General features: G+C 39.7%; 1 protein-coding gene across 1 annotated transcript in view; it reads left to right on the top strand.

The window, feature by feature from the left end:
* LOC126177003 (methenyltetrahydrofolate synthase domain-containing protein) overlaps positions 1-25715 on the top strand; it is a 122613-nt gene that overhangs the window by 11018 nt on the left and 85880 nt on the right. The window contains exon 3 of the mRNA XM_049924218.1: positions 16204-16408. Within this exon, the coding sequence (XP_049780175.1) occupies positions 16204-16408 (205 nt within the window). The remainder of the gene's footprint in view (positions 1-16203; positions 16409-25715) is intronic.

The raw sequence follows: 25715 nt of genomic DNA, 5'->3' as shown, positions 1-25715 counted from the left end.
GTCATAAGTTCTTTATTAAATTATCTATTACTAAAGAGGTGCTGGTCACACATTGATTTCATCTTCAGGTTATTTATTGAACTCATTCTCTTATGGCCTCCTACAACTCTCTCTCTCTCTCTCTCTCTCTCTCTCTCTCTCTCTCTCTCTCTCTGTGTGTGTGTGTGTGGGGGGGGGGGGGGGGGGAGGGGGGCTGTCAGATGAAGATTAATAAAAGGTTACCGTTGTATTTTATCCATTGTAAATAGTTACTGAAAGCCTGTGATTGTAAAAATGATGGTTTTGTTTTTCATACGTTACATTTGCTACCATCATACAATTTTTGCATTATTTTAAGCATGGTGCATTTCAGGGAGTAAGTAAAGAAAAATGATGGCTGGCAGCAGCAAATGTCATTGCGTAAGTAGCATAACTAGTGGTTTAATGGTCACAATTATCGAATTTTTTTGGGACATTGTTCATGGAATTAGCAGCGGTTGAAAGGTACTATTAAAAATGTTGATTAAAAACTGTCTTAACTGCATGAAATAATTTATTTTTATTTTAAAAGGTGACTGGTTTTAATCTATGAGATATCACATTCAGACCAAATAGTCAGTGAAAGGAGTAACATTAAAATTCCACCTTCTTTGTCGTGTTGTATTGATGACGTAATCTGTGCTCTCCCCAATAAGATAATCCACACTGCCAGCATTGCTGTTGCACACTTGACAGACTCTGTTCACTGTTGGCCAGGTCCATGATGGAGCATGGCCATTGCCACCTCTACCCGTGGTTATTGTTGTGCCTTGCAACATTGTAAGCAGCACCCGTCCTCCACTGGTGTCATTATCTTTAAACGTCTTTGGCACCGGAGCCCGTTACTTAATCAAATGGAGCAAATGGATGTGTTAGGAATGCTTTGTCTCCTCTCTAGGTTCCTCTGTCCCTTTATCACAAGTGTGGCCTACACTCCACACCCTCAGAGGTTGTCTGCGGCAATCTTCCATTCTGGGTCTTGCCCTTCCAAATGACCTTTTTACAGATGCATCAGTTCTCGCAAAACACCTCACCACTCATTTTGTGACTGTATTTGTGTCAGCCTCCTGCCCAGCTGCCTGCCTCCTCCAGAAAAAGCAGGCTTCCTGCTTATGTTTTACCCTTCATCAGGTGGAATCCTACAGTGGACCTTTTACTGAATGGGAACTTCTTCTGGCCCTCACTTCCCACGATTCAGCTCCTGGCCTTGATTCCATCCATAACCTATTGCTTCAATACCCAATCCTTCAAAATGCCAATATCTCCTCCAGGTGTTTAACCATAACAAGCCCATCAGCCTGATCAGTGTCCCCTGCAAGTTACTAGAATGGATGGTGGCTCATCGGCTCAATTGGGTCCTTGAATCTCAGGACCTTTTATCTCCTTACCAGTGCTGCTTTCAGAGGGATGGTCTCTGATCGATGATCTGCTACGATTGGAAATTGCAGTTCAGCAGCCTTTTTCTCAATGCTGCCATCGTGCCACAGTACTCTTTGATCTCAGTAAGGCCTATGACACAGCTTGGCACCATCACATCCTCCATACGCTCCATTAGTGGAGTTTTCAGTGCTCCCTCCCAGTTTTTATTTAACAATTTGTATCGCACCAGTCATTCAGAGTCTGGGTTAATACTATTCTCAGCCCTCCGTGGACCCAGGAGAATGGCTCGTGTCCTTTTTCTAATTGCTATTAATGGACGTGTGGCCACTGCTGGACTGTCGGTCACCCCTGCTCTCTATATGATGAGTTTTGTATTTGGCCTAGCTCCCACTCGATGACCTCTGCAGAATGACACCTCCAGGGTACCATCTGGCGCACTTCCACGTGGGCACTCTTGCACAGTTTTCAGTTCTCTCCCTTAAAATCGAGGATGGTACATTTCTGTCACCATACTATGTTCCATCCTGAGCTGGAGCTCTACCTCGATGTCCAGCACCTGACCATGGTCCCCGATTTCCATTTCTTGGGTCTTCTTTTTGACAACAAGTTTACTTGGTTGCCCTATATCCATCATCTGAAGGTTGCATAAAGTCAATGTTTTTCACTTCCTTGCTCGCATGTATTGGGGTGCAGATCGTTTGACACTTCTCCACCTTTACTGGGCATTAGTTCTGTCATGTCTTGACTACGGTTGTCAAGTTTATGTATCAGCTGCCCCTTCTACACTAGCTCCTCTTGGCACTGGTTTACCATCATGGAATCCGTTTAGCCATCGGTGCCTTCCACTAACCCTGTCGATAAGTTGTCTGATTGACGCTGGGATACAGTGGTCCCAGCTCCTAGTTTCCTATGCTACTAATATTCACTCATCCCCTTCTCACCCTTCCTGCTCTGTTCTTTTCACAGCTTCGGGCCATTGCTTGCCAACTGCCCATACTCGGGTGGGTTTACCGGTTGAGATTCATCTTGCTTCCCTCCACTGTGACTTCCTTCTTCCCTCCTTGTCATCTTCCCCTGTTTCTCTCCCGACCACTTCCCCTTAGTTAGTTCCTTGGCCACAGATTCAAAGGGATCTCTTTTGGGATCCAAAGCCTCCATCGCTCAAATGGTGTTCCATTGTTTGTTCCAAACGCACTTACTGTTGTTTCAGGATGCCATTGTTTTTTATACTGATGGCTCTAAATCCGCTGATCATATGGATATGCATTCACATCTCTTGCCAGCCACATGTGGGGTGTTGAGTGCAGAATTGATGGCCATCTATTGGGCCTTCTGTTTCGTTAAACTGTCCTCCCTCACCCAAGTTTTGTTGTGTGCAGACTCAATGAGAGGCCTTCAGGCCATTGCTCGGTGTTTTTCATGCCATCCCTTGGTCTCTGCCATCCACTACCTTCTCGCTTATCTTGGTGATGCTGCTTGTTCAGTTGACTTTCTTTGGGTTCCTGGCTAGGCGGGAAGGGGAGGTCACCTCCTCCCCCCCCCCCCCCTCAATTCTCCGTGACCCCTACAGGGGCAGATTTGCTCAATCATCAGCTCACTCGTGTGAGGCTTTCCACCTGTCTAATAAACTTGATGCTATCAAGGAGACTCCCACCTTGTGGTGTTCTTGCCTCTGTCTCTCCCGACAGGAGTTTTACCATCCTCTGCTGTCTAAGTATTTGTCATACTATGTTGACCCATGAGTTTTTACTCCACAGTGAGCCCCCCCTCCCCTTCTCCCGCATGTAGTTGTCGGGCTCCACTCACTGTGATCCATATTTTGCTGGACTGCCCACTCCCTTAGGCCCTTCACATTAAATATGCATTCCCATCTTCTTTGTCTCGGGTGTGACCCCTGAATGGTTACGTCTGTCCTCTGTGTTCTTCATGAAAGTGGTTTGCACTCTCAGGTATAAGTCCTTGAATTTTCCTCTGGAATTTGAGTAATACTGGCCAGGTTCTCCCCACCTTTTCCGTAGATTTTGTGTTTTGTTGTACTATTTTGTTTCCTCTTTTCTTGTGTCATCTTCACCTGGTGTTTCCATGTTGTATCATGATAATACTATTGTACGGTGTGAATGTCGGTACGGTTCTGTTAAGGTGCTGGAACCCTACCACATGTAGTGTTTCTGAGGCACCCCTGCTCTACCCGTTTCCACCCATCCCCATCCCATTCTTTCCTCCTCCTACTGCCCTTATGTTCCATTTCCCTCTTTGTTTGCTCGTTATCCCTTCTCCTTGACTGGGCTGTGCTGTTTGTATTGTTCCTCCCTTGGTTTCTGGTATCCTAGGTTATGGGACCGATGACCTCACTGTTTGGTCTCCTTCCCCAAATCAGTCAACCAACCAATCTAAATTCTCCAAGCCTTCTTTCATTATTAAAAATTCTCTTAGCCTCCTTTCATTATTAAGTGCAGGGCACAGTCTTATAATAAATTTTTGTATGTAAGCAGCAGCGCACCTCATGAGAGAAGTTTCATTTTTCTCTACAGGTATGTGTCATTAAAGCAGATGAAACTGACCACGTAAAACTGTTACCATTTCTATGGAATGTAATATGTGGTACAAATCACTGAACAAATTGGGAGGTTGTTAAGTAAGATGACATCAAACCATAATATAATAGGAAATTGTGAATAAATTAATTAATCTTCTTTTTCTTGAGCCTTCGCCCCACATCAGCACAGGGTCAGCATGGTTATTAATGGATTTGGTGCAGTTAATTTAACAGGTGGTCAGGTACCCCTCCTGTTGCCACCCTGTTACTTCCTGCAATGAAATGTGTGTATGCCCAACTGTCTGTGTGTACTGTTATTTTTGTTAAAGTGAGCGAAAGTATTCTAATGTTTGTGAATTGTGTAACTGGGGCAGGACTGGGTACCAGTGTGATGTTCACATAGTGGGATGTGGGAAACTGCTTAAAAATAAGGTTGGCCAGCATATCAACCATCATCATTAACCTGCCGAGCAGTTTTGACTTGGGATCAGTGCATCTACCCGTCCCAGAAGCGGTGCTTTAATACGCACGACTATCCGGACATCTGAATAAATTAATTAATGAAAAACAGAATAATCTATAGAGCAATTTGAATATTCCATAACATTCATTTATTCACACATCGTGTACCATAAAAGCCATGATGGAGGACACCCTTAAAGGGTCTGAAATGAATTAAATTATACAAGAATAGGCCAAAATAGCCACTGCAGACTACTTCTGTAAAGTACATTAACAGCAAATTATGACTGGTGCTAATCTCATACTGATTATTGTCAATCTGTATATGTGTTTTTGTGTTTTAGAACAAAACAGCTACTTTGAAAAAACCTACTGCAGTTCCTCTTTCTGTTTATATCTAGTACTTAAAATAAATCATTTATGTAACTTTACACAAATCACAATCAGCAGTCTGTATGCTGTCAAAGTCAAGATCATTTCGATATTAACATTAGAGTGGTGTAGAATTTACAACCCAGAGTCCATAAATTTCTTACAACTTTTAAAAACAGTGTCTTTGTTTTTGAATACCTGCAGATCTTCAGTTTCCTGCCTAATACGTACCATAACCTGCTGTGCTGTAGATTTTCTAAATCTAAGATGCATAGTCTGTATTGAACTACTTTTAGTATTGTGGTTGTGAAGTGCACAGTTCATTCCAAATTTGCTCTTGTTATTAACCATAAATACTATTAGAGAATGTATTTATAGGTGTGGAAGTGTAAGAATGTGCAAGATAATCAATTGTCAGTTTTGTGCAGTATTCTTACTGCACACTTCTGTAGAATAAATACTTTTCTCATATTGTTTATATACTTTTGATATTTACTTAGTTTTTCTGCTTGTAGAATTACAGATCTGCGACAGATTTTTCAATGAACAACCCTACTTGTATTTAAAACTACTGTCAGACCTATGCTTTGTGTACACTTTCCATATTTTGTCTACAGATCTTCATGTAAACCTGTATGCTGCTTTTGCGCATACAGGTTACGCATGCGCGCGCGCGCGCGTTTGTGTGTGTGTGTGTGTGTGTGTGTGTGTGTGTGTGTGTGTGTGTGAAGCTCGAGAGTGGCCAAACTGACTTAACCAGTTAGACATATGGATCAAAACAAGGGCTTCATGAGGGGAGAGAGGTGTGGGCCCCCATTCCCAGTGTCTCAAGAGATATGCAATGGTGATGCTTCAGTTAAGTTATAGGGTATTGTCGGTTGTCCTGTCGCTAGTGACTTAACCCACTTTTCATTGTGGCAACGAGAAAGATCAGCTGGGAACAGTATGTTAGGTTCTTTCTGTTTCAGAACAGTATGTTAGGTTCTTTCTGTTTTGACTAATATAACCTTTGACAAAACGATAAGGGCAGTGTGAATAGTGTCTCATGGCAAAACTAAGCCGTGTTTCATAGTGGAGGAGTGCAAACTGTTGTGGGAACTTCACTGCACAAAAGCAAGGTAATGTAAAATCTTGTAAGAGAGGTCACGCAGAGCAGCAGTGATTTTTGTCAATGATACTTTTACTCAGATAACAAATATAAGACATACAGTGTATCTGTATGTTATTCAAATACCTTTACCATCAAGAACAAAAACATCACGGATTGGCTTTGCTTAGAAAGAAGACAAAGTGTACAAGGTGGACGAAGACACTGACACGGACTCAGGCGGTGAGATTGACTTTAGGAAACCTGCATAATTTCTTTCTTCCTAATGCAGTAGGTTAAGCACTACAGTGTATAACATATGTTCTTCTGCAGAGTCAAGTTCTTGGTGCGTAACTCTAGAGAACTTGGAAGGCATTCTCAATCCAGGCAACTCCCTCATTCTCTTGAAGGCCTACATTACACTCCCAATGAGATGGCTAACAGTTATATATCTGATGATGATGTGATGCTAAAAGAGAAAAGAAGCAGGGAAAGTAAGAAAGTAATTTGTTTCATGCCTTGCAGTTTCTTTAACATTGCAATAAGATGACAAGCTAGAAACTTGAAATGAACCTACCTCGCATTTTATAGGACAATGCAGAAAGTAATAACTCTCAGATATTGCTATTGATATAAACAATGATGGCACAGATCTGAAGAATAGATTTATAAAAAGAGGAAAAACAAGGAAGCATTAGCTGAAGAGAGGGAATAAGAAAATTAGGCGAGAGTGGAAGCCTCTACATGAAGCAGGTCAAGAATATCAACCAATGAATGGGGCAGTTGTGTCAGCTCAGGTAAGTATAGCATTGGCTGAACACAGAAAGAAGTTTAGAAGAAATATCTCACATGAAGTTTGTGAGAAAATATTTGACATACTGAAAAATGAATGACTGCCGCAGAACAGCAGATTCCATTGTTTGTTTCCTTAGAGTTAACTGAAATAAAACAGTTCATAATAAAAAATGAGAATGTAAATAATCGATTTAGGAAATAAATGAGAAGTATCACATGGGGTGTGCATTAAAAATTGATCTTACAAGTCACAATTTTTAAAGAGAGAGAGAAATATATATAGAAACCTTATTAAGGAAAAAAGTTTGTGTTAATCCATAATGGTCTTAAGAGGTGTGCTAAGGGGCTTCACTCAAAAAGCAGTAAAACCCTAGAAGAAATAAAAGTGTGTGTGTGTGTGTCTTGTATTGTTCTAGCTAAAATCCCTGCATATAAATCCCACTATTCCAGAAGAGATTGTGAGAAAATGTTTTACAATTTCAACTGGTGTGTTGCACAAAATCTCGTGTATTTCAGCTATCAAATATTTTTGTTCAGCTTTTGCTCCACAGCTTTTATTAAAGATTTCTGTGTGCTCCACCAAAAATCTGTATTACAACTCTTGTTAGAATGTAAGTAATTTAGGACTAAAGGTAACAGTCCACAAGAAGTAGAAGCAATTAGCCATTGACTAATGAGAGCTGTACAAATATTTACTATCCTGTGTGACATATAATCATGTGTATTTGAGTCATTATTTCAGTGATTTCTTAATTGCTGCACTTGGCTCTCTCTCTTTTTTTTTTTTTTCTCCAATACTACTATCGTCTGTGGCTTTCATGCAAAATGATAGTGTTAATAAGTTTCGATATAAATTGTGTCAGAGACATTCTCTCTGAGTCTACTTAAATTGACCTGAAATGATCATTTAAGGTATTTTTAGATCTCATAATGTCACCAGTGTCTTTCATTTACCATTTCATGAACTTAACGTCTGGACCTTTTTGTCAGACTTCCTGACAGTGGCACATTTCTTACATTGTCCTAATTTTATTCAGAGACTTTGTGTCTTAATTACATTATAATACTTTCTGGAAACATTGCTTTAAGCATTAAAAAACTGTCAATAATAATATACTCCAGATAGCTCTTGATTATATTGTAAGCTTTGATACAATTCCTGGTTTCTCCTACATGGAATTCTGGTACAACAGATTGTCACCCTTTCTGCCTGTCACTACTAGGATTGAAGTAAGGACTAAGAGACCTGTAAATTTATTGTATCAAAAATTTGCTTCCAACTGATTCTAACATTGCTCACAGTTATCTTTCAATTGTTTAGTACAATCTTTTGAGATTAAATATTTTTTACAATGGCAACCCCTCCTCCCATCCATAGTAAATATCTGAAAATTTGATAACATGTACTTTGCCAGAAGAATTCCTACAATATGCTTAGAAGAGGATTGTGGTGTCGTCATCTTCAGTCCAAAGACTGGTTTTATACATGTCCCCATGCTGATCTATGATGTACAAATGTATTTATATCTCCTGGAACATACAGCCATTTGAACCTGCTTATTTTAATGAAGCCTTGAGCAGTTCTATAATTTTTTATCCTCACCACACTTCCCTCCATTGTCAAATTGATAATTTGTTCATACCTCTAGATGTGTCCTACCAACCAATACCTTCTTTTAATCAAGTTGTACCATAAATTTCTTTTCTCCCCAATTCATTAGTTATATCTGATCTACCCATCTAATTGCTTTCTGCTGTAGAACCATATTTCTGAAACTTCTATTTTCCTCTTGTCTGTACTGTTTGCTGTCCACATTTAATTTCTCTAAAAGGCTACATTTCAGACAAATATCTTCAGAAAACATTTCCTAAGAGTTAACACTTTTCTTGCCATTGCCAGTCTGCATTTTAAATCCTCTCTATTTCAGCCATCTCCAGTCATGTTGCTGCTCAAATAGCAAAACTCATTTACTACTTTTAGTGTCTCATTTTATAATCTAATTCCATTAGCGTCATCTGATTAAATTCTAGTACATTTCATCGTCCTTGTTTTATTTTTGTCTGTATTCATCTTAAATGTCTTTTTGAGATACTGTCCATTCTGTTCAACCTTCCAATTTCTTTACTGTCTGTTGTGGAATTTCGATGTCATTAGAAAACCTCAAAATTTTTATTTTTTCCTCCTGCACTTAAATTCCTTTTCCAAATGACACTTTGGTTCGTTTACTGCTTGCAAAATGTGCAGACCGGATAACATTAGGGATAGGCAATGAATCTGTCACACTCTTTTCTCAACTTTCACTTTCCTTTCATGTCCTTCTGCAGTCTGATGTCTGCATGAGTTGTAGATAATCTGTTGCTCACTCTATTTTATCCATGCTACCTTCAAAATTTCAAAGAGTGCATTCCATTGAACATTTGCTAAAGCTTTCTCTAAAACTGCAAACGCTTTAAACATATGTTCACATTTCTTCAGTGTGTACTCCAGAGGTGTCTGAATTTTGCTGTAGGTGGCATCTATCTTCCTCTATCCATGCAATGTTCCACAGCACTGCATATCCCACTAGCCATACCAGCTTCGCCATTTTGCACATTATGTCAGGCTCACTTTTTTGACACCAGTATTCATTTTTTCCTGTTCCATTTGCTGCATATTTTCCTCTTTCCTTAATTTCATTCAATGTCTGTTGTATTGTCAAATAATTTCTGCCGAGCCTTGTCAATTTGTCTCTCTGAGCTTCAGCTGTTGTATTCCTTTCTCTTCTTTCAGTCACTTGTTACCTATTGCTCCATTTAAAACCTTGGGTTCCCTCACTTGTCCAGGTCCTATTTTCTTAATTTCATTATTTTCTGCAATTTCTTCAGTTTTATTCAGCAATCATAACCATTAAGTATACCAAGAGTCCACATTTGTCCCTTGAAATGTTTTGCAGTTTAAAAATTGGTTTCAAAATTTCATTCTTACCATTATACAAAGAATTTTGTAAAAGTATCCAACTTTATTTGTTATTGTTGAAACCAACAGTGGTATCGAGGCATGCATGCTTTCTGTGTTCATGGACATACGTAGTGTGCATGCCTGATTTTTTTCATGACTGTGATAGCAACTAGTCACTGTCTAGTTGTTGACAAGTGGACATATGTAAGTGGTAGTTGTCCGATTTTGTGTTGTGGGTAAAATGACAGAAAAGAGTTGAGCAACATTACTGCATCAAAGTTTGTTTTAAGCTTGACAATTCTCAGGTTGAAAACAATGCACGAGATTTGACAAGTGTTTGGGAACGAAGCAGTGGATAAAGGAGTGGTACAACTGCTTCAAAGATGGCTACTCATCAGTGAAGAGTGAAGCATGTTCAGGTAGTCAACATCCACAAATGAGGTTGTTATTGATCATGTAAGACCCTGGTGATGCAGGATAGACAAATCAGTGAACTTGCAGATGAGGTTAAAAGTAGCATTGGCTACTTTCATTCCATTTTAAAGGAATACTTGTTCCTCAGGAGGATCTCAGCAAATTTTGTGCCAAATTTGCTAACAACTGAGCAGAAGCAACTTCATTCACACATCACACAGGACATGCTGGAATCTGTAAACATTAATTTGGACTTTCTTATTTCAGTAAACACTGTTGACGAGTCTTGGGTTTATCGGTATTATTCAGGAACAAAGTTCCAGTCATCCCAATGGAAGCATCCATCATCCGCAAGACCCAAAAAAGCAAGGAAAGTCTGCAGCAGTGTGAACCCTTGCTGACCATCTTTTTTGATTCCTGTGGTGTAGTCTTATCATGAGTATGCCCCAGAAGGTACTAATGTCAACAAAGAGTACTACCGAGAGTTTCTGCATCACCTTCTTGAAGCAGGGAGGTGCAAACAGTTTACTGTGTGCAGTTGGCACCTCTGCCATGATAATGCACCCACTCTCAATTCAGAGTTTTTTTGAGGAGGAGGAGGATATTAGTGTTTAATGTCCCGTCGACAACGAGGTCATTAGAGACCAAATACAATACGGCTGTTGTTTGTCAGCTGTGGTCTGTCAGCTTCCCTGTTCCCCTGATCTAGCATTGAGTCAGTTCTGCTGCTTCCAGCAGAGCAGCAGCATTGGGAGAGTTGCGTAGAAACTGAAAGTACAACTTTGAAGGTGACTAGTGTCAAACAACTGTATCTGAATAAAGATCAAATAAATGTCGGATTCTTTTTGAACAGCTATTATATAATTTATCTGAAACTTTCTGGTATCTCTAGGCCTCTCTCGGATGTACAGCTTCCTTTAATGGTTCCTAAACCAAGTGTTAACAGTGGTTAAATTATACTTTGTGTAAAACTTTACAAGGCACTTTATCCTATTATTTGTATACCCCTCTCCAAGTTCTCTAACCATTTTTCCTTTTCCTGCTGTTGAATTCTATTCTCCCAGCACAGTTAAATTTGTGGCTCCCTTAACCATCTGTATAATTTATCTCATCGTACATTCTTCCAGTATCTTCTTCACCTGCAGAACTTATAGGCATGTAAACCTGTGGAATACCAAACTATTTGCATGTTTCTCCAAGCAAACATTTGTCATACCTCCTGAATCCAGGAGAGGAAAGGGGGCAGAGTGGAGATCTCTATTCATGTAAAGTTTCGTCACGTATCTCTGCTCTCTTGCAGTTAACATTTGTCAGCATTGCTATTTCAGTCATCGTGTCATTTTGATTTTTCACCACATTAAAATTTTTCCATGTCTATACTACCATGCTTATCATTACTTATTAAGGCCATATTTAGTTGCCTGTCTGAATTTTTTTTGTTGAACAGCTGAGTCTACAGATTGTTCATAATGCTTCCTTTGCAGTTTTTCATGTGTAAAGTTTCCTTGGCTTTTCTTAATTATTACTTCTGCCCTGCTGACAATCTTGAAAAGATTATTGCTGTTTGTTGTCTGAATGTCTGCAAAATTGTCAGGTAATGTACACAGACCAGTTTTACATTACTCTTTGTTGCTGTCTCTTATTCTTTGCACATCTCGTAGAGACACCTGCAGAAACAAATTAAGGGAAATAAAAATTATGATTGTCATGTCTCCATAGGAGACAACAAAATATCTTTGGATTCAGTGGAGAAAGTTGGTGATTGAAATTTTGTGAAAAAATCTCACTGCAGTGAGATGCACTTTCATTTTTATGATACCACCCACTTGAGCATCGTGTCCATGACACACACTCCCTTATTTCACGACAATACAAAATGAGGTCCCCTCCTTTGAAATTTTTTGATGTCATCTGTCAAACCTATCTGGTAAGGATACCACCCCACACAGAAGTACTCTACAAGAGGACAGACAAGCATAGTGTAGGCAATCTCTTTAGCACATGTTTTCAACTTCTCACAAATTTTCTGATTCGAAATTGCAGTCTTTGGCGGTTCACTTTTAGCACAACATTTTACTGAAACAGTCGCTACAGGATTGTATTTTGTTTGTGTTAGTAAATTATTACAACTGCTCTCTTCTGGGGCCTGAATACCCTATCCACATAGGCTGCACATCTCCCACCCTAAATTTTAATCCCATTTGTGACTGTGGATGTATTAATCGGTTGCACATTTCTTCCAGGGCAGTAGTTATTATGGTTGTGATACAGTTTAATGAGTACAGAGCACAGCTAATAATTTTACACATATTAACTGATATGATTTTCCATGTAAGATGCTCATGCATCAAAATATCTAATAAGTATGGGAATTAAAACTCTTGAAAGAAAGCAAACAATTCAAGAGTAAAGATAACTACTTACCGAATAGGAGAGGCATTGAGTTGTCGACAGCAACATAACTTTGCCTGCTTTGACTGGTTTCACAGGTGGCCTTGCCTCCAATGGGATTGGATAATTCTGTAATGGGACTGGAGTAGTTTGTTTATATTTTTCCTGGAGACAGTGATTCAACATTTATGTCCACAGGAGACGGGGCAAAAAAAAAAAAAAAAAAAGAAAAAAAAAAAACAACAACAAAAAACGACCTTTCCTGAACACACTTATCCTTATTCAGTGGGTATTCATTGAAATGTGTGGCTAGGGCCTCCCGGCGGATAGACCTGATTGCCTGGTGCAAGTCTTTTGAGGTGACACTTCAGCGACTTGTGTGTCAATGAGGATGAAATGATGATGATGAAGATGACACAAACACCGAGTTCCAGAGCAGAGAAAATCTCCAATCCATCTGGAAATTGAACCCAGCGCCTCCCGGCATGACAAGCCAGCATGCTGTCCACTCAGCTACAGTGGCTGACAGTGGGTGTTTATTTATCATAAGATATTCTGTAATCAGACAACTTGTTCTCATTACCGTTTTGCATTTCAAACACTTGAGTACACTCCTAACTAATATAATCACAATAGTTCATTAACTTTGAGCTACTTATGCAACCCTTTCTTGGTGTTGTGTATCAAATTTGGCCACTGTGATATGTTATATTAATAAGGTACAAAAATGGCCCATTTTTTCCATTTGGAAGCACAGAAACACTTTGGCATGATATTTTTCACTGTTAGAAACTGCTCCTCATTTTTCAAATATGGTATTGCACATTTTCTTCTATCACCTAAATAAGAATTTAAACATCTGATTCTTTGCTTCCTTTATTCAACACTGTACAGAAAAAAGTTGGTACTGCTGTTTGAATTTCTCTTCTAGGAATCCATGTTGTGATTTGCTAAGCAAGCTGTATTTACTGAAGAAAGATTCCATCTCAACAACAATTACTCTCTCAAGTAATTTAGAAAGTGTGAGGACACTGAAACTGGCCTGTAATTGATTATGAAGGTGATTGCTTCCATTTTATTCACTGGCTGCTGTTCAGTGATTTAAGAGGTCAGGAAAAATCCTCTTGGCAGCTGAACTGCACTACCCACTTTCAAACTGTTGCTGTGTCATCCTTTTAATCTTCAGTAACTTCCACATCAGTTACACATTTCCTTTGTTCATTTTTCAGCAGTTTTCACGAATAATAGTATGCTACTCAACACAAATATTTAAAAGCTTACAAACTCATATACTGTGGTGTGTTCATAAAATTATACAGGGTGAGTACAAAGTTGTGACCTGATTATAACAATTTATTACAGAATAACTGTTTGAAATAATAATTTACATTTGATGCCGTTACGTAGGTTAGTGTTACTAGTTTTTTATTAAGACCACTTACATTAGTAAACCTCAATGTGTGCTCCCGTGGTAGCTCGGAGAATGTCGAGTCGGTATTCCAGTTCCCGCCAGGTGTTTTGTAACGTGTTCTGTCACAGTACCCACAGCAGCTTATATCCTAGCCTTCAGTTCATTGACATCAGCAACTGGTGTGACGAAGACTCTATCCTTGATATAGCCCCAGAAAAAAAAAGTCAAGGGGTGTCATGCCTGGAGAGCGGAATGGCCGGGGTGTTGGACCATTCTTTCCAGTCCACTGATCCGGAAATGTTTCATCCAGGAAATCATGCACTATCAAAGCCCAGTGGGGCAGGGTGTTCCATCTTGCTGGAAAATTATCCATGGCTGATATTCTTCTAACTGTGGGGCAATGACCTGTTGCAAAACATCTAAGTAAATGTTAGTGGTAATGGATTTTTCTGCAAAGAAAAATGGTCCAAAAACCTTGTTATGCATGAGGCCGCAGCAAACATTCAATTTTGTGCTGTCTCACTGTAACTGTACAGTAGCATGTGGAGACTCTGAATCCCATATATGGACATAATGCCTATTTACCATTTCACTGACATGAAAGGTGGATTCATCAGTAAAGCATATGCGATTTAAGTAATTGATAGCACCATCAATCCTGTTGAGAATCTCAGTTGCAAATTCAGCACGTGTCAGCAAATCATTCAGTTGCAATGCCTGCACGATTTTCACTTTGTAAGCACGCAACGTAAGACTTTCATGAAGAATCTTCACCACACTTGCTTGCGGTATTTGAAGTTCACGTGATGCTTGATGAGTTGATTTAGATGGACTCCTTTGAAACGATTGCCGAACACAATCAGCAGTTGCATCACTCACACGAGGCCTGCCACTTTGAGGACGATCTTCAATGCTGCCTGTTTCATTAAACGTTGCATACCATCACTTTATTGATTTAACGTCAGGAGGGCTGCTTCCATAAGAAGCCCAAAATTTGCACTGGGCACTGATGGGCGGTTTCATTTCGTGAAACCAAAGCACACATTGTGCTTTCTCCTGCTTTGACGCCATTTCGCCAGCAACTAACGTGACCTAACAGACTGCGTCGGTGTTGTAGAGCACAAGCGCCGTCTATTGGTCACAACAACTAGTAACACTAACCTACCAAATGACATCAAATGTAACTTATTATGTCAAATGGTTATTCTGTTAAAAATTTTTATAATCGGGGCAAGACTTTGTGCTCACCCTGTATATCATGAGTATTGGATTCTCATGGCAATACACCACCACCTTCTTGGGGAGGCAGGGTGGAGGGGGATCAGATGAAATTATTGAAACTTAAACCTTGAGTTCAATACTCTGTATCAATCACCACTAGTTGTACTGGACTATGACTTTAATTATGTACCCAGAATGAAACGACAGTCTCCTTGGTAAGCAACATACAGATTATGTGAGCACCAGTGCTCAGACACATGCTCTTGACACATTGTATCTTAAAAGTCAGATTTGGATTCAGTGGTTTTTGACTTTATAAAAGCTTCGGATTTTGTACTACATCAAAATCTGTCAGGGAAATTATTGTAATGTGTAATATTGATCTAGGTTTTTGACTTAATTGAAAACATCCTGACAGCCAGAATGTAACATATTGTCATGAATGAAGAGTCACTACAGATGCTGAAGTAATTTAATTGTGCCCCAAGAATGTATGATAGGATTGTGCATAATATGTTAATAAATTATTCGGATAATATTGTTTGCAATCTTGGCACACTTCAAATGTGGCACATTTATCAAAATGGAGGGTGGAAAAGTATCCAAGTGATGCAAACAAGTATAAATACACAGTAACTACACAGTAGTAGGCTTTAAAAACTCAAAATCCAGTAGTTTTTGGCATCATGATTAACCAGTAGAGCTAGTCATTTCATTCAAATACTTTGGAAATATTTTGTGGCTTTACTTAGTGGAACAATTACATACATTCAATCATAGATTACGCAAATAGCAAGATGGATTTCTTTTGGTAGAATACTGGAAAAAAAAGTTTGCCTGTAGAACATCTTTATAGATACTTCCCTAGTGGTCAAGCTCCAGTTGAACTCTTCAGGCACTGATAACATAGGGAGGGCAGAAGGTGTTTTGCAAGGTAATAATGATGAACTAATTAGCATACAAACAATAAATGTGAAATTGTGGTTAAAGGATTTTGGGACAACTACCATGCCATGAACCAAAGGTGTGAAATGTTTAATCCCTTTTTTAATGTGATTTTTGTACTTTATTGTATATTTCTTATTTAAATAATTTAAATATTCTCATCTTATTTAAATTACTGCCATTAGTTTCTCATGTGTATGATGAGTTTTATTTTATTTTTGTTTTGCTCACAGGCAGGAAAAACTGTGTTAGTGCCAATACCACGTTTACGTAATGGATTATTAAAACAAATACAGTTGCCAGTGGGTGCATCAAATAAAGATTGTAGAGTTGGAGCATCTCGAAAAGGACTTGAGCTGTATGGAAAACCCATTGGATTGGATGCCAAGATCAAAGTTGATTTAGTTATTATTGGCTCTGTTGCAGTTTCGAAAGAAGGTATGCTAATGTTACTGAGTTTTATAAGTGCTTTTGTTAGGTTTTCATTAGACTAGTATCATTGGCAACTTGCATTTCTGCATATATTCGACCTACTCATATTGCTTAATGCACGAAATGGAGATGACAGGCAACTGAGCCAGAAAAGGATCTAATCCATATTCCGGAAATAATGGCCATTGGCCTGCTGGTGTATGGTGTTTAGTCAGTTTTCCACATTTGTTTAGGCAAATACTTGGCTGGTTCTTTCTCTACACCTCTGAAACACAACATACAAATAGTGAAATACAAACACACACAGGATGTAGCTTGTGCTTTCACAGACAACCGGCACATAGAACTTTCCTCAAATAGGGTAACTAACAATTGGACAACAGCAAGTGCATCCTACGAACAATTTTAATGTAAGTGCCAGCTCATGGATTGACAACTGCCAATCATTAGCACTTCCTGGTATGTAAGGGACTAATTCATTTATTAATTTTTCATCTGTTGATCACCTTTACAGTGATACTGGACATCTCAGGGTAAAAATTAACAGATCATTTTATATTTATGGAAGACACTTCTAACAGAAACATGTAATAGTTTCACGTTTACACTTACTACAAGCAGTTTTCTAGCTTCAGACAAATTTCAAGTTTCAGGTAAAGTTTACAATGCATCATTGCATACTTCTGTATATTATATTTACAATTTATTATTTTGTGGCAGATAAATTACCAAGGGAATAATTGCCTTTTATTCCACTCTGTCATTTAAGTATCATGGAAACCTTGTGAACTGGTGCTAAAAATCCCTTGCATTGTAACAAGCCAAGATCAGGTGACTTCTTAATTTTTGTTTGAAAGAAGACCATATTTTTGTGTTCTTGATCAGCACGGAAATTTATCATTAAATATGAATCCAGCAATTTCAGGTTACTTTTTGCTTAACTTAAGCATTTTTTGTCTGTACGTAACAGTTTTCTATGAATTTAATGCTGTGTTGTTAACATCTTTGTTTTGCAAAGTAAGAAAGTTTACTCTTAAAAACATATTTATTCCATAGCTGTATAGTCAGTATTTGAAATTATTTAAATTTATTTCTGCAGGACTACTTACATGATAGATTTCTAATGTAATTAATAGCCTTCTTCTGCAGTTTCTGTAGCAGAAAACCAGCTTTTCTATGCCCTCTTTGTTTAGTTATTTCGCAACAATACAGGTTTTTCTTTGTTCAGAAACAATAGTTTATTAAAAGTCTACACAGCAAAGCTTAACAATGACAAAACACTTTCATTGTGCCAAAGAGCATGTAACAGTCTGTGTCTGATAAGACAGAGACATTTAAGTGTCATCTAAGTTGTTAAGTAAAAATGTTCACAAGACAAAACTGTAACACTCTTCGTAGAAAGATGCTGCTAGTGAAGACAGCCACTGTTGAACACTGTTTTTTGCCTTGCCATTTCTGTGAAAGCACTTTCCTCCAGAATCATGTTTCAAGTTTAAGAACAAGTAGTAGACAGAAGGTGTGAGATTGGGGCTGTACAGCAGGCAAATGAACTGCTCTCAGTTGAATTGTTGAATAAGGTTTTGAGTGGCACCAGCAGACAGGGGACTTGCACTGTCTTGAAGCAACACAATGCCTTGACTGAGCATTATACGGCTTTTGTTTTGAACTGCATACCGAACTTTTCTCAGTGTTTCTCTGTGCTTCTCTGTGCTGTACTACATTGACACTTTCACCTCTGGGAAGGGATTCAGCAAGCAAAAAATTATGCAAAAAACACTGTCTCTTTTCACTAGTGCCATCTTTGTATGAATAGGGCATAGAAAATTTGATTTCTCACTATGACTTATGTCTGAACTGTGGTGACAACTATGTAGAAAAATAGTTTAAGAAATGCTGTTTGTTGTAAAAATAAATTTTGGATTGAAGAAAGAAGGGTCTTTTTTTTTTTCCAAATCAGTACCTACTTTCTGGACATTGGCTTACATGCCTTAATTCCTTTGACCCCTATGGGGTCACAGGACACCCAAGAGAACTCGCAACGCATCTCTGTCTTTGGCCATTTCTCTCAGTTCCACCCAGGTCTTGGCCAACTTTCCTTGCTTCCCCTTCCACCATCCTCCTCCATGTACCTCTACTTTCTATCATGTATCTGTTCCTCTATAGGTGTCTTGTTTATTTTTCTCCAGAAATCATCATTATTTATTTTTTCTGGCCACCAGATATTCATTATGCACCAGAGACACCTATTTATGAAGCTCTGTAACTACGATGTTATCTTTGTTTCTTGAAGAACAGACAATGCATTTGTATTGAAAATATGAATTTTGGTTTTGCATGTGATGTTTCTGTTTCTCCATATTGGGTACAGTTATATGAAGGCAGCGTTTGCCTTCTTCATGCAGTTCTTCACATCTTCTCTGGCTCCACCATCTTCTATCAACACATTACCTAGATACAGGAATGAATTGACAATCTCCACCTGCTGCTCCCCTAAAAGCAGCGGCACTTCCATTTTATGAGAATTTATTCTTATTTACTTTGTTTTACTTATGTTAACTTGGGCCCAGCAACCTCTTTTTCTTTTTGCATTGAGTTAAATTTATCTTTCTTATCTGTCAGCCTTTGAGATAATAAAACAGTGTTGTTAGCTGAGTGGTCAGCACGACAGAATGTTATGCCTAATGGCCCGGGTTTGATTCCCGGTGGGGTTGGAGATTTTCTCGACTCAGGGATTGGGTGTTGTGTTGTCCTTATCGTCATTTCATCCCCATCGACATGCAAGTTGCCGACGTGGCGTCAACTTGAAAGACTTGCATCAGGTGAATGGTCTACCCGACGGAAGGCCCTAGCCACATGGTATTTCCATCTTTCAGCCTTTGAGCTAATAAAACAATGTTGTTTGTGAATTCCAAATCATCCAGATATCCATGGATCACCCATTGGATTCCTCATCTCTTGTCTGCTCTGGCTCTTCTCATGACTGAGTCAAGGACAAGTAGGAAGAGAGTTGATGACAAAGTACTAACCTGCTGGGCTCTGGCTATTATCTCTGTTGGATCTGTCAGATTTCCCTTGTGGAATACACAACATTTGTAGCCATCATACAGATCTTTGGCGATGTTTAGAGTCTTCTGTGGTATACCATACTTCGGTGACACCTGCCATAAAACTTGATCTTTCACAGAATTGAAGGCCTTTTGAAAACCAATGAATGCCAAGTACATTGTTGCTTTGACTTTTTGCTTTGCTCTAATATGATCCTAAGAGTATTAATAAGATCAACATGACTGCTTTGCGACTGAAAACCAACTTGTTCTTTATGCAGTCAATTTTCAAATGAATCTTTAATTCTATTTAAAATAATTCTGGCGAGGACCTCACTGGGTGCTGACTGCCAGTTGTTACAATCCAAAAAAAATCCTTTTTTTTGGGAACTTTACAATTCTGCACTCCTGGTGATTTCCCTTCAAGCCAAATATGTTTTAGCTAGGGATGGAGCATTTCAACAAAACTTTTTAATATCGGCTTTTCACAGTTCCGGTGCTATGTTGTCTGGTCTGGAGCCTTTGCATTTTTTAGATTTCTCAAAGCACTTCTAATTTCACCCATTGTGGGACACTGCAGATTTTTATCTTGATCTGCTTCAACTTCCTCTGAAACATCACTCCCATGTTCCTCTTGGTTGTCTTTATGATTTACCAGCTCCTTGAAATACTCGACCCATCTCTGTAGCTATGCCTGTTGCTTTGTAATCATCATCCGATCCTTGCACTTAACTGGCCATCATGTCTAAAGTTCTTCATCGAGAGTTGTTTGGTGGTATTGTGTTGTTGTTGTGGTCTTCAGTCCTGAGACTGGTCTGATGCAGCTCTCCATGCTACTCTATCCTGTGCAAGCTTCTTCATCTCCCAGTACCTATTGCAACCTACATTCTTCTGAATCTGCTTGGTGTATTCATCTCTTGGTCTCCCTCTATGATTTTTACCCTCCACACTGCCCTCCAAAACTAAATTGGTGATCCCTTGATGCCTCAGAACATGTCCTACCAACTGATCCCTTCTTCTAATCAGGTTGTGCCACAAACTTCTCTTCTCCCCAATCCTATTCAACATCTCCTCATTAGTTATGTAATCTACCCATCTAATCTTCAGCATTCTTCTGTAGCACCACATTTCGAAAGCTTCAATTCTCTTCTTGTCTAAACTATTTATCGTCCCTGTTTCTTTTCCATACATGACTACACTCCATACAAATACTTTCAGAAATGACTTCCTGACACTTAAATCTATACTCGATGTTAACAAATTTCTCTTCTTCAGTAACGCTTTCCTTCCCATTGCCAGTTTACATTTTATATCCTCTCTACTTCGACCATCATCAGTTATTTTTCTCCCCAAATAGCAAAACTCATTTACTACTTTAAGTGTCTCATTTCCTAATCTAATACCCTAAGCATCACCCGACTTAATTCGACCACATTCCATTATCCTTGTTTTGCTTTTGTTGATTTTCATCTTATACCCTCCTTTCAAGACACTGTCCATTCCGTTCAACTGCTCTTCCAAGTCCTTTGCTGTCTCTGACAGGATTACAATGTCATCGGCAAACCTCAAAGTTTTTACTTCTTCTCCATGAATTTTAATACCTACTCCGAATTTTTCTTTTGTTTCCTTCACTGCTTGTTCAATATACAGATTGAATAACATCAGGGAGAGGCTACAACCCTGTCTCACTCCCTTCCCAACCACTGCTTCCCTTTCATGCCCCTCAACTCTTATAACTGCCATTTGGTTTCCATACAAATTGTAAATAGCCTTTCGCTCCCTATACAGTACATTGTATTGTACAGCTCCTTTATATTTCCCTGTCTTGCTGCCTCTGCTGATAACTGTGTTAATATAAACACTGCAAATGACAATAAAGAATCAACAACACTTATTGATTCAATTATTATATTCACTCAGTAACATGCATCGACAACATTGTAACAAATTACTACTTTGATAATGTACATAAATTTTGTCTAGACTTAGGACTTTCTGATCACTCAGCTTCATTTGTCGCACTGCCAAAAACTGATAAACATAATATAAGAAAAACACATATTAAAAGAAGTTTCAGTGAAACAAATATTGAAATCCATTGGGAAGGTGGGTTCTTGTTACTCTCTGTAAAGTTCCGCTGCCTGCGTAGCATTTTGCTTACCTTCAGCGACAACAATAAAAGAAATGTTACGTTACTGTTCTTGCTTCCATTTCTATGAATCCACATGTGAGCACACGACAGCTTGAACACAAGATTGGCATTTCTAAAACCAGTGCACATCGTATTCTTACACATCACCGGTTCCATCCTTACCATGTACACCTACATCAAGAATTTCATGGAAATGATTTACAAAATTGTGTACAGTTCTGTCAGTGGGCACAGCAGCAAATCATCGCCACCCCAAACTACTTCTCCAATGTTCTATTTACCAATGAATGTTCCTTTTCAAACAAAGGGCAGGTAAATACGAGGAACATGCATTATTGGTCCAGTGACAAACTACGATGGCTTAGACAGGTGGAACATCAGCATCAATGGAGAGTTAACATCTGGTATGGGATGCTTGGTACTACAATTATTGGCCCTTATTTCATCAATGGTAGTCTAAATGGCACAGCATATGCCAACTTCCTCAGACAAATTCTTTCTCCTCTTCTGGATGAAGTGCTGCTAAGAACCAGAATGCTTATGTGGTACCAACAAGATGGATGTCCAGCATATAATACATTGCATGCACATCGTTTTCTGAACTGAAGGTATCCTGCCAGATGGATTGGTCGAGGAGGAACAATTACTTGGCCTATTAGGTGTCCTGATTTAAATCCTCTGGACTTTTTTCTTTGGGGATGCATTAAAGACATTGTGTATCACGATATTCCAACAACTCCAGAGGACATGCAGGAATGTATCATGCTTGCTTGTAATTCTCTTCAGCAGGCAACACTGGACGCAGTAAGTAATTCTATCATTTAACGAGTGCACTGGTGTATCGGTGTCCAGGGGCATTACTTTCAGCACCTTTGAATGTTCTACTCCTGGGCAATGGTACAGGAGAGTCAAAGTCAATTTTGTGTTATTTTTTTACTTGGTTTTCATTTGTTTTCTGACAACTCCAGCAAGTGGATGAGTTTGTGATCCCAGGCTCAAAGTCAATGTTGTGTTATGTAATTAGTAATGTTGTGTTTCAGTTAATGGTACACTGTGATACATTTTTGAATAGGTCTTTACAAGAGGAAATGAATTACCAAATAAAAAATAAAGGGTGCCATTTAAAAAAGTCATACTGCTGTTCATATCTTCGTAAAAAACTAAGCTGCAATGAAGGCAATCACGCTGATTGATGTCCTCCTGACAGCTGAAGAAAATTTGCTTGAAACATTTTGTAATTTGCATCTGGACAAACAGTTATTGAGGGTGGTCAATATAAATGGGACACCCTGTATACTGTGCTCAAACATTATGATCATCTTGAAGAAAATGATTTATTGACAAATAACCAACATTGATGATGTAGAAAATATCATTCTTATGAAATACAACTAGCTCTTTATTCTCACAAAATTTTGATTGCAATTGATAGGGGACATCAGATTGATTCCATATTTTTAGATTTCCTGAAGGCTTTTGACACTGTTCCTCATAAGCGACTTCTAATTAAATTTTGTGCCTACAGAATATTGTCTAAGTTATATCACTAATTTCATGATTTCCTGTAAGAAATGTCAAGTTAATAATAAGTGATGGAAAACAATCAAGTAAAATAGAAGTTAACAAAATCAAACAATGAGAAATCCAGGAGGCAATGTAACAGTATTATGAAAAGGATAGTTGCTACTTAAAATATAGCAAAGGGGCTGAGTTGTAGGTAGGCACAACAAAATGACTGTCACAAAATGAGCTTTCATCCATCAAAGCCTTTGTTGGAAAAAGACACACACACACACACACACACACAAATGCAACTTACACACATTTGACCACAGTCTCTGGCAGTTGAAGCCAGAGTATGAGCAGCAGCACATGATGGGAGAGGCAACCGGGTAGGGATAAGGAGGAAGCTGTGGAGGGGGAGGGGGGGGGGGGAGCGATAGTACCATATTGGTGATAGATGGTAAAGTGCTGCTAGTGAGAGCATTCAGGGCAAGGTGGAGAGAGGGTAGGGCAGCTAGGTGCAGTCGAAGGTTAGACGGAGGGTGGGGGAGTGAGGGAGACAAGCAGGAAAGGAAAGAAGTAAAAAGACTGGGTGTGTTGGTGGAATAGAGGGCTGTGTAGTGCTGGAATGGGAACAGGGAAGGGGCTAGGTGAGTAAGGACAATGACTAACTAACATTGAAGCCAGGAAGGTTACAGGAACGTATAATATATTTCAGGGAGAGTTGCCAACTGTGCAGTTCAGAAAAGCTGGTGTTGGTGGGAAGGATCCAAATGGCACAGGCTGAAAAGCAGTCATTGAAATGAAGAATGTCATGTTGAGCGGTGTGCTCAACAACTGGGTGGTCCAGTTGTTCATTGGCCACAGTTTGTTGGTGGCCACTCATGCGGATAGATAGCTTATTGGTTGTCATGCCTTCGTAGAATGCTACACAGTGGTTGTAGCTTAGCTTGTAGATCACAGGACTGGTTTCATGGGTAGCCCTGCCTTTGATGGGATAGGTGATGTTTGTGACCAGACTGGAGTAGGTGGTGGTGGGAAGAGATATGGGACAGGTATTGCATCTAGGTCTGTTACAAGGATATGAACCATGATGCAAGGGGTTAGGATCAGGGGTTGTGTCTGGATGGACAAGGATATTGTGTAGGTTAGGTGGGCAGCAGAATACCACTGTGGGAAAATCACTTAACATGCGAAACTGACCTTACATCTGCAGAAAGAGCAGCAATCCACCACCTAAACACATATCCTGACCTTTTTGTCCTACCTGCTGATAAATGCCCCATTAGCGTTGTTTTGAACAGTAAGGATTACCTGTCAGAAGGACTTGACCCCTGTCAGATTCATCCACCTGTAAACCCTGCCCCAGTGACCCTGCTCCAGGCTGGCCGCTGTGACCGAGTGGTTCTAGGCGCTTCAGTCCGGAACTGCACTGCTGCTACGGTTGCAGGTTCGAATCCTACCTCAGGCATGGATGTGTTTGGTGTCCTTAGGTTAGTTAGGTTTAAGTAGTTCTAAGTCTAGGGGACTGATGACGTCAGATGTTAAGTCCCATAGTGCTCAGAGCCAGTGAACCATTTGAATCCTGTTCCAGAAATCCAGTAGGGTCTATAGTCTCTCTTCAAGACTTTAGGCCTATCCCAGAATCTGTCCCTGTGATCCATCTCTCTGCTTGCCTCTACCACTCCTCACACTCCTACCTTCTACGTGCTTCCTAAAGTCCAGAAACCCAACCACACACACCGAGCGAGCTGGCGCAGTGGCTAGCACACTGGACTCGCACTCGGGAGGGCGACAGTTCAATCCCGCATCTGGCCATCCTGATTTAGATTTTCCGTGATTTCCCTAAATCACTCCAGGCAAATGCCGGGATGGTTCCTTTGAAAGGGCACGGCTGACTTCCATCCCCGTCCTTCCCTAATCTGATGAGACCGATGACCTCGCTGTCTGGTCTCCTCCCCCAAAACAATCCAACCCAACCCCAACCACACAGGATGCCCAGTTGCCACTGGTTACTGTGCCCCCACTGAGAGAATCTCTGCTCTCGCAATGCAACACATTCATCCTATTACCTGCACCCTACCCACCTGTACTAAAGATACTATCCATTTCCCCCACCAACTCTCCACTGTTCCTCTTCCTTTACCACACAGTGCCTCACTCATCACCATTGATGCCACTTGTGTTTACACTAACATCCCTAAAGCCCACGGCCTTACCACTATTGAACACTACCTTTCCCAATGCCCGACAGATTCCAAACCACCAAACTCCTTCATAGTCACCAATACCAACAATATCCCCACCCACAGTTACTTCTCCTTTGAAGGCATTACCTACAAACAAATCCGGGGTACAACTACGGGCACCTGCATGGCACCATCCTATGCCAACCTATTCATGGGCCATCTACAGGAATCGTTCCTAAATTCCCAGAATCTCAATCGCTCACCTGGTTCAGATTCACTGATGAAATCTTTGGGATCTGGATCAAGGGTGAGGACATCCCATCCACATTCCTCCAGAACATCAACACCTTCTCCCCTATTCACTTCACCTGGCCCCACTCAACCCCACAAGCCACCTACCTTGATGTTGACCTCCACCTCAAAGA

The sequence above is a fragment of the Schistocerca cancellata genome, chromosome 3 (assembly GCF_023864275.1).
Source record: "Schistocerca cancellata isolate TAMUIC-IGC-003103 chromosome 3, iqSchCanc2.1, whole genome shotgun sequence".
In the NCBI taxonomy this organism is placed as follows: domain Eukaryota; kingdom Metazoa; phylum Arthropoda; class Insecta; order Orthoptera; family Acrididae; genus Schistocerca; species Schistocerca cancellata.
Note: the sequence above shows the minus strand (reverse complement) of the source record. Positions and strands in the feature narration are given on the sequence as shown.